We start from the raw sequence: 9,503 nt of genomic DNA on the forward strand, positions 1-9,503 counted from the left end.
TTCAAGTCAGACTGAGGGGGTATTCCTCAGATGTTTGAGTGTCACGTGGTTTCTGTGACGGCGACTGGTTTTCCCCTAAGAATAATGGTGGACTGGTGGTTGCTAATACAGTTACGCATTCAATCATGAGGGGATCCAGAGAAGCAATAGAACAACTGTTAAAAAGAAAATGTTGGGCCCAAAACGGCACCTTGGGTCATGCCAAGTCCCAAAACCTCACTGAAACCCTAACCTCCCCCTAAAATGTTCACCTGTCAGTTAGGCATTCTCTGGTCAGCACCAGGGAGGTGCTCTGTCCCATGGGCGCTCTCCACCCACAAGGAGGGGAGGTCGTCTTCATGGTAACACTCCTCCTCTCCTAATTAAGGGAGGGTGACCTTCCCTGAAACACTCCTTTCTCTTCTTTGCCAACTTTCTTGCTATGAAATCTTTCCATTTGCACCCCTCTACCTGCCGGATGGGACGCTGGCTGACTCTTGAATCACTTAATAAAACCAATTGTATCTCCAAATTGACCCGTTTGCTTTTGTTTTTTAACATAAGCAATGAGAAGTCAGAGATGTGAATGAGCTGGGGTGGGAATGAGAAGGGGAAGGAAATGCAAGGGTGATGTCACATGGGCAGGAGGGACAGAGAGTGACAACGGGGTCTAGGGCTGGGGAGCTGTGTGTTTTCATGGGTTACTGTCTGAATGGGAAGAAAATGTAGGAGAGCTAGGATCAGTTTCCATGCCACACAGGACTCATTATGTAGTATCTGAATGAGGGGACAGGGAGCAGAGTGGAAGCTGGTGACAGGGAGAAGCTGGAAGCCAGAGAGGAGGGTCAGACCAGGAGGGGAACTGAGAGTCTGAGTAGGTGTACAGGGTTGGGGGAGGAGCACATTTGCATTTAACCAGAGACTCAGGGAAGGCTTGAGTGTGGAGAAGGAAGTAGGACGAGAGGGGCTGTGTATGGGGTAGGTTTGTTAGAAAAGAGGTCAAAGACCGACTTTGTAAGAGAAAGAAAACATCTGCAAGTACAATGCTGTTCCTGCAACTTGTGCTGTTGGTGGTTCTCCTCCCAGATGGTGACAGTGAAGAGGGTGAGAACTCTGGCCCTCCTCAGTGGATACACGTGTGTTTGTGTGTGTGTGTACATCTGTTTATGTATCTGTATCTGTTTATGTGTGTCTGTGTGTGTTTCTGCCAGCATGTGTGTTTGTGATGTGTGTACATGCGCTCATGTGCATTTGAATATGTGTATATGTACGTGTGTATAGGAGTCTTCTGCATCTCTTTGCATTTCTGTGTGTGTATATGTGTTGGTATGTGTCTGCATGTCTGTGTTTGTATATGTACATACATGTGTGTATATGTATACATCTCTGTGTGTGTCTGTATGTGTGCATTTGTGTCTCTGAGTGTGTGCATTCATGGCGTGAGTTCCCCAACATATAACGGGGGGGGGGGAGACTGTCAGCCTGGTTCCTCCCTGAGAATTCATGACCCTGAGGACCTATACTGTTCTAAAGGCTGGGTATGAAGCCTGAGGGTCTGGGGCAGCCCATGTCTCCTGAGATAACTATGGCTTCTCTGTCCTCCAGATTTTGGTTCCCCTCCCTGGCACCTCTCTCCTTCCCAATGCTCTCCACTCCAGAGTTTATCGGTCCTTTTCCCATAGACTTCCAGGAGCCAGTCTCCTTCCGAATCATCCTGACCACATCCTTTTACAACCCCTCCTGGACACAAAATCAAGGCTCAGCTTGGCTGGATGATTTGCAGACTCATGGATGGGACAATAAGACCGGCGCTTTCATCTACCTGCAGCCTTGGTCTAAAGGCAACTTCAGCAATGAGGAGCTGACGGAAGTAGAAAAGTTATTCTACACGTACTCCATTAGATCTCCTTCAGCATACCATAACCACGTCAGCCAATGGCAGCTCAAATGTAAGTTCATTTCCCTCTGGGTTGGGTTGCACGTGGCAAGTGTGTGTGTCTCATTGAGTTCCTTCTTTCTCTAGGAAATGAACTGCACTGGCTTTTGAACTTCACCTCTCTCTGTCTGAAAATTGAATCACACGAATCTGGGCAGGGGTAGACGCCAGACCCTGATTCTTGAAAAGCTTCACATTTTCTTCAGCTTCCCACTCCTCTCATTGACCACAGGTCGTGCTCTCCATCTCTCACTAGTGTCTCCCCTGACCACCCCTTTCCCTGGCCTCCAGCCAAGCACCCTTGCTCCCTCACTTGTGACTGACTTTGAACTGTGCTTTCTGTCCATTCAATCCCAGCAGTGATGTCTATTTGTTCCCTGTACCCCACTGCACTCCCTTCACCCTAGATTGTTTTTACCCCAGATCTCCCACGGAGTCCTCCCCTATTCTCTTTCCACACCCTTCATGTCTCTTCTCCAACATTTGCTCCTTCCTCAGTCATTCACCATTGCCTCCACCTCTTGCGACCACCACTTCCCTTTTGTCTGAGCCTCCCCTCAAGTCAAACTTTCCTCCATTGCTCCAGTTCCCAACTTTACCCTTCTACTTCTAGCATCCTTGACTTGCATTCATCTCATTTCATCTCCTTCACTCCCCCTACTATAATTCAGTCTCTCTTCCCCAGATCCCTTCCAGGTTCAGCTGCTGTTAGGCTGTGATTCCCACTTTGGAGAAGCATCAGTAGGCTTCATGTGGATTGCTTATCAAGGATCAGATCTCGTGAGTTTCCAGAACACATCATGGTGGCCATCTCCAAAGGGAGGAAGTAGGGCTCAGCAAGTCTGTACAGTATTCAATCAGTACCATGTTTTCAATGAAATAGTATACAAACTCCTCACTGACTCTTGCCCCCGGTTCCTGTTGGGTCTTCTTGATGCAGGGAAGGCATATCTCCAGCGACAAGGTCAGTCCTGCTCTCTTCTTCTATGAATTCTCTACTGGGCACTCATAGTTTATAACATTCCATCAAATTCTGGGTAAGAAAGAGTCAAGAGGGAAAGGGGATGATGGTTACAGGTTTCTAGATGTGGAAAGATGTCTATCTAAAGTGATGTGAAGATCTACCCTCTCAGTCTGCGATTATCTGTCCTGTGTCTGCAGTGAGGCCAGAAGCCTGGCTGTCCACTGGTCCCAGTCCTGGTCCTGGCCGTCTCCTGCTGGTGTGCCATGTCTCTGGCTTCTACCCAAAGCCTGTGTGGGTGATGTGGATGCGGGGTGAGCAGGAGCAGCAGGGCACCCAGCGAGGTGATGTCCTGCCCCATGCTGATGGGACATGGTATCTTCAGGTGTCTTTGGATGTGAAAGCCAGGGAGGCTGCTGGCCTGTCGTGCTTGGTGAGACACAGTAGTCTAGGAGGCCAGGACATCATCCTCTCCTGGGGTGAGAAAGAGCTGGGGCCCAGCTGGGAAAGAGGGTGGGTGGTCCTCCAGCAGAGCAGGGGTTGCTAGACCAAAAGTGACTAAAAAAAAAATGGCAATCCAAGAAAGGAAGAACTGGGAGTGCAGTCCTGCAGAGGTGGGAGGATGCGTAGGTTTGGGTGAAGGGTCCATTTCTGAGGAGGGATGGGAGAAGTGAAAACGGGAAGGGCAGTTGGTGAGGCAGAGGGTGACCAGAGCAAGGAGGACCAGGGAGGTGCAGTTCAACTCAGGGTAGATGGGAAGTGACACCCTCTGTGCACTAAACCCACAGAGCAGCCCCATTCCATGGGCTTGGCCTTCCTGGTGGTGATGGTGCCCCTGGTGCTTCTGGCAGGTCTGGCATTGTGGCTCTGGAAGCGCTGGTAAGTCTTTGGAACCACCTTCCTGCTCTTTCCCAGGTGTCTCCCACCTTTCAGTCTGTCCTCAGCCCTACTGCTCCCAGTGCCCTTTCCCCCTGCAGTCTTCACCTCCCCCTGCTGCAGAATGCCTCTTCCTCTGTTCTTCCCAGGAAAACACACTGGAGACATCCGTGCACTGACCTCCCTTCTGAACGAGATCCCAGCAGCCCAGGCTCCAGTACTTACCTAAACCCAACTCAGTGGTGAAGTCCTTACAACTCTCTGTGTGCAACTTTGACTTTCAGTTGTGCTTGATGATCAGTTGTCAATATAAGCTCAGTGTAATTCAGTGGGGTTTGTTGTTCTGACTTGGTTCTGGAACTTAACTCTCAAATTTAACTCAGTGTAAAATGAAGTCCGAGCACCTCCATGGGTGACAGACATCAGATGTCTCTTCTTCCAGAGAGCCCTCCCTTACTCAGAAGTGGAAGCTGTCTGTGTAGTGAGAATTCCCACCACCTTTCCCTGCACTTTGACAGTTCTATTCCCATCCCTGGTGCCTGTTTTCCCCAGTTAGGACAGTTTTCCTTCTAACTCTTAGGATTCTTGAGAGCAAAGTCTCTATGTTCTTCATATTTGTATACTTGGGAAGGTGTCTCACCTGCATGGAAAATGTCCTCAATAAAAACCCGTGTTGAATTTATGCTAAATCCATAGGTTGTTGTTGTTGTTGTTGTTGTCGTTCTTCTTCTTCTTCTTCTTCTCCCCCTCCCCCTCCCCCTTCTCCTCCTCCTCCTCCTCCTTCTTCTTTCTTCTTCCAGACATGCTTGTAGTTGTTGAGATGTTTGCTGCTCTTCTTGTTAAAAATCTTGCCACCTGGCCAAGGGCGTGCAGCTTCCCTGTTCCCGGTGACATCTTCAGTCTCCTAAGTAGAAACACACTTTCTGTGAAGATTTGTACTATTTACCTACACAAACCTAATGGACAAATCTGTTGCTCCAAGTATTCTAGATTAAAGAGAAATGAAAGATTCAGGCTTTTTTTTTTTTTTTTTTTTAATGTTTGCTGGACTCTGGGCAGCAGCAACAGAACTGTCACCCTGGGGCTTTTTAAAAATATGAGGTTTTGGCCTCAGCTGACTTCCTGAATCACAATTTGCATTTTAGCAAAATCAGCAGGGAGATTCACAGGTACATAAATGGGATGTCTGAGAGGTAGCCGTGTCTGTGAGTCCCTGAAGGGAGAGAGACGCTCCAGGAAAGAGAACAGGAGTGTTGTAGTCAGGAATGAATGGAGATCCAGCAGAGAGCATGCATACAGTGCCTCCTGGCATTCGTGGCTGCTGTTTACGGCTTCTAGGACTCTGAGGCAGAGATAGTGAGCCATTGCTCCTGGGGGAAAAGCAGGGTTCAGATTCTGGGGGTCTTTGCTCACGACCGTTGTCACTTATTTCATGTGTGTTTCTGTTTAAAGACAAGTTCTTGGGGTGCATGGGTGGCTCAGTCAGTTAAGCTGCTGCCTTTGGCTCTGGTATTACTCTCAAGGTCCTGGGATGGAGCTGTAGTCCAGCTCCCTGCTCAGCAGGGAGTCAGTTTCTCCCTGTCCCTCTGCCCCTCCCTCTGTTTGTGTTCTCTCTATCTCTGTCTCCTTCTTTCTCAAATAAATAAATAAAATCTTAAAAAAAGTAAAGACAGCGGGGCGCCTGGGTGGCTCAGCCAGTTGAGCATCTGCCTTCAGCTCGGATCATGATCCTGGAGTCCAGGGATCCAGCCCTGCATCAGGCTCCCTGCTCGGCAGGAAGCCTTCTTTTCCCTCTTCCACTCCCCCTGCTTGTGTTCCCTCTCTTGCTGTGTCAAATAATAAATAAAATCTTTAAAAAAGACAAAAAAAAAAAAAGTAAAGACAGCTTCTTTAATATGTATGTATTTGTAAATAATTTTTTGTATGGAATATTTCCCCACAATAAAATACCAGCTCAGAAGTGTGTAAATTTCACAGCTTGGGTACTGTGGTCACCAGGGTCTTTGGATTTTAGTCCCGCGGCTACGCTGCCCAAGACAGTTTTAGAAACTAACAAAAAGAAACAGTCATTGTCTCATGAATCCAAGAACAAAGTTCCTTTTCCCCTTTTTCTTGGCGTCCTCATGGCATCATCATAGCCTCCTAGACGTTATTTTACTATTCTCTGGTGTGGGTCCACACTGCTGTCGTGAATGTCCTGTTCTTTTCCCTGGGTTTACTGCATTGTTTCCTCATTATCAGTGAGCTCAGAGACCACAGCTCTGCATCAGGAGCTTGAACGAGTCTTACCTACCCAGGTGTTGTGTCGTGAGGCACATTACACCTTCATGTGCTTAGGACACCACTCAACCTGAAGCTCTGGGCTTCAGGGCCATTTTAAACACTGAAGTCACCTGGAAAGACCACAGAAGTGCAGAAAATGTGGCACCAAATGGATCATGAACAGGACATGTGTTTACAGCGTCAGAATTAATCCAGGAAGGCAGAAAGGCACTTGGTTCAACTTTGGTCTGGAACACCTGTGGTTGACTCATGTCAGGTCACTCTACATGTCCATGAAGAGTGTTAAGCACATGTGTCTGGGGCGTACAAATCAAGGTCAGCAGGTAGGCCAATCAGCACAGACAGACTCCATGAATAATGAAGATGGACCCTCTGTGACTGATGACCCCCATCCAGTGGGAGTGGAGTCATCCATGACTAGAGTTTAATTACTCTCGGTTTCATTAATTAACTCAACAATCCATTCTCAAGCTCTGACCACGAAGCAGGGACATTCTGAGTTTCAAGTAGTGGGGAAGAAAAGGTCTTCCCTCTCTTTGTAGCTTGAAAATTTTGCTTTCCTGATTTGATTATGGTGTTCATTGTTGTTTTTAACCAGTTTATTAGTCAGCAATTCATGTGAGTTGAACTAGGGGATAGAGACTTAGGTTTTGTTTTGTTTTTAAGAGCTGAGAGTGGGGCCCATGGAAAATGTCCAGAGAGACCACATGCAGGCCCCAGACCTACACATTCGGCCATTTCTGGAACTTAACGTTGAGATGGGAGAGGTGGCCAAGTTGAAAATCTGGGAATGGGGAGAACAAATCATGGGTCTTCTGCAGTCTTACTGCCTGGATCAGACTGCTTGGCTGTTTACCTTCCAGTCCACCTTGTCACTCTTGCATGGAATCCTGGGGGTTTGGGTTGGTTGACTCCACCCTCATGTGTCACCTTGGGCTCTGATCAGCCTGAGGACAGTAGGAGAAAGCATCTTTGTCAGTGTGACAGGTTGAAGGGTGGACAGGTAACCTGCAGATCAGGCCAATCATCAGATAGATTCCATTTGTATCACCCAAAGTGATGGTTCAAGGCCAGGCACCTGCTCTCGGTGGCACAGGTCACACACAGCCTGATTCTTTTTTTTTTTTTTTCTTATTTTTTAGAAATTTAATTAATTTATTTTTAAATTTCTTTTCAGTGTACCAGAATTCGTTGTTTATGCACCACACCCAGTGCTCCATGCAATACGTGCCCTCCACAATACCCACCACCAGGCTCACCCAACCTCCCACCCCTCACCCCTTCAAAACCCTCAGATTGTTTTTCAGAGTCCACAGTCTCTCATGGTTCGTCTCCCCCTCCAACTTCCCCCAACTCCCTTCTCTCCATCTCCCAGTGTCCTCCGTGTTATTCCTTATGCTCCACAAGTAAGTGAAACCATATGATAATTGACTCTCTCTGCTTGACTTACTTCACTCAGCACAATCTCTTCCAGTCCCATCCATGTTGATACAGAAGTTGGGTATTCATCCTTTCTGATGGAGGCATCATACTCCATAGTGTATATGAACCACATCTTCCTTATCCATTCGTCTGTTGAAGGGCATCTTGGTTCTTTCCACAGTTTGGCGACTGTGGCCATTGCTGCTATGAACACTGAGGTACAGATGGCCCTTCTTTTCATGACATCTGTATCTTTGGGGTAAATACCCAGTAGTGCAATTGTAGGGTCATAGAGTAGCTCTACTTTTAATTTCTTGAGGAATCTCCACACTGTTTTCCAAAGTGACTACACCACCTTGCATTCCCACCAACAGTGTAAGAGGGTTCCCCTTTCTCTACATCCTCTTCAACACACATTGTTTCCTGTTTTGTTAATTTTGGGCATTCGAACTGGTGTAAGGTGGAATCTCAGTGTTGTTTTGATTTGAATCTCCCTGATCACAGCCCAATTCTTATGGGGGATGTAGGAAAAAAAAAATGCTCCCTCCTGTCCTGGATGATAAGGTCAGGGTATGAAGCCTGAAATAAATACAATCCTTTTTCAGCACCAAGAAGCAAGCCTAAGGATGAAGCCTGCAAGCAAGAAGGCAGGGAAATTGTATGAAATTTGCCAAGAGTGTAGATCCCAAGTGTTCTCACTACAAGAAAGAAAAATAAAAGAAAAAGAGAAGGAGAAGTTCCAGATGTGAGGTGGTGACTGAGTTAACTGCCCTGGTTGTGGACATCACATCACCATGTACACATACATCAAACTTCCAGCGGCTACTTCATTTTATGTTTTTAAAAGAAAATGGCAAATAAAGTATTCCAACATGTGACAAACGCTACATAAAATATTAATTTTCGTGATTTGCTTCAATAGTCGTTTTCTTGACCAGTTCTGCATTTTCCTTCTGAAATGCGGTGTGCCCTGACTGGAGGCTCTGCAGATAAGGATGTGAGCGTCCAGCTGCAGCTCCCTGCAGGCCCCATGTGCACCAGGCTCCTGTGGATCTTCAGGCCGTCCTCTCTGGGAAGTTGTTGGAGGACTTTCCTCAGGAGGACCTTCGTTCATGTCACATCAGAGGTTCTATTGCACCTGTTAGAGCCTGCGAGGGCCCACATGGCCGTAGTGCCTTCCAACCTCCTCCCTGGGAGGCTAGAAAGCTGCACACTGTCTATAGGTCCAATGTTCATTTGTCATCATACTTCAGTGATACTGAAGATAGCAGCAATAACAAAGCCAAAGCATCAGAAGTGAAGGCAGATACACAGACCCATAGAAGGGGTCCCGTGACTGGAGCCCCAATGACTCTGGGCTTCCCAGTTCCATCAGCCAATACATTCCCCCACGTGATTTCAGCCCAGCAGGGTGGACTTCTAGCCTTAGTAACCAAAAGCTCCCCTCTGATGGATGTGGACGTGGCCTCATGGGGACACTGGGATAATGTCTCTCTTCCTTGCAACATTCCTCCTCGCTTCCCTCTTCCCTTCCCTGGATTATTGAAAATGTTCCTCTAGTCATTTTCTTTGTTTGCTTTTCTCTTCATGTGTCCTCATCTTGTAACACTCACCCTTTCTGCACGTTAACCCGCCCTCAGAATCAATCCCTGTCTTGGGTGTTTTCAAGGATTTCTAGCAAACCTCTGGCCAGGAATTGAGGTGCCGGGTCCGCTGCTGATCAGTGACTGGCAGAAATCCATCCTTCGTCGGACATTTCAAAGGACGAGCTGCACCAGCGCGTGATAAATCGGGAAGCGTCGTGGTCGTGACAGTTAAACATTCAACATGCAAGACATTTTCTAGAATTCTCCCTGACACAATATGCCCATGCATTCATTCATTCATTGATTCCATCATGTACTGAGCTTTTCCTATTGTTATGGTAAACGTACTCTCTGTGTTTCCAGGGTGTATGAGAGGCAGCTCTGCGTCCAGATGTTTAAGATACAATGAATAATCTCTTCCTCCAAGCTTCTTCCTTATTTATGTTTACATTTAACCACC

The 9,503-nt window shown here is 47.2% G+C and overlaps 1 protein-coding gene across 3 annotated transcripts; it reads left to right on the plus strand.

Moving 5' to 3' along the window:
* The first annotated feature begins 618 nt into the window (after nucleotides 1–618).
* Nucleotides 619–5,725, plus strand: LOC308356345 (T-cell surface glycoprotein CD1a-like). Of its 3 annotated transcripts, none has more exons than XM_080825251.1 (6): nucleotides 619–1,083; nucleotides 1,662–1,928; nucleotides 2,601–2,879; nucleotides 3,077–3,355; nucleotides 3,665–3,755; nucleotides 3,902–5,725. In XM_080825251.1, exons 1-6 carry the CDS (start codon nucleotides 1,023–1,025, stop codon nucleotides 3,996–3,998), a joined length of 1,074 nt encoding a protein of 357 aa, XP_080681377.1. In that variant the 5' UTR covers nucleotides 619–1,022; the 3' UTR covers nucleotides 3,999–5,725. The 3 variants fall into 3 exon arrangements, with proteins under 3 accessions (XP_080681377.1, XP_080681378.1, XP_080681379.1); XM_080825252.1 differs by having other exon boundaries at nucleotides 916–1,083; nucleotides 1,737–1,928; XM_080825253.1 differs by having other exon boundaries at nucleotides 987–1,083; nucleotides 1,763–1,928.
* The last annotated feature ends 3,778 nt before the right edge of the window (nucleotides 5,726–9,503 follow it).

Source organism: Martes martes (genome assembly GCF_963455335.1).
Source record: "Martes martes genome assembly, chromosome: 15".
Taxonomy (NCBI): Eukaryota; Metazoa; Chordata; class Mammalia; order Carnivora; family Mustelidae; genus Martes; species Martes martes.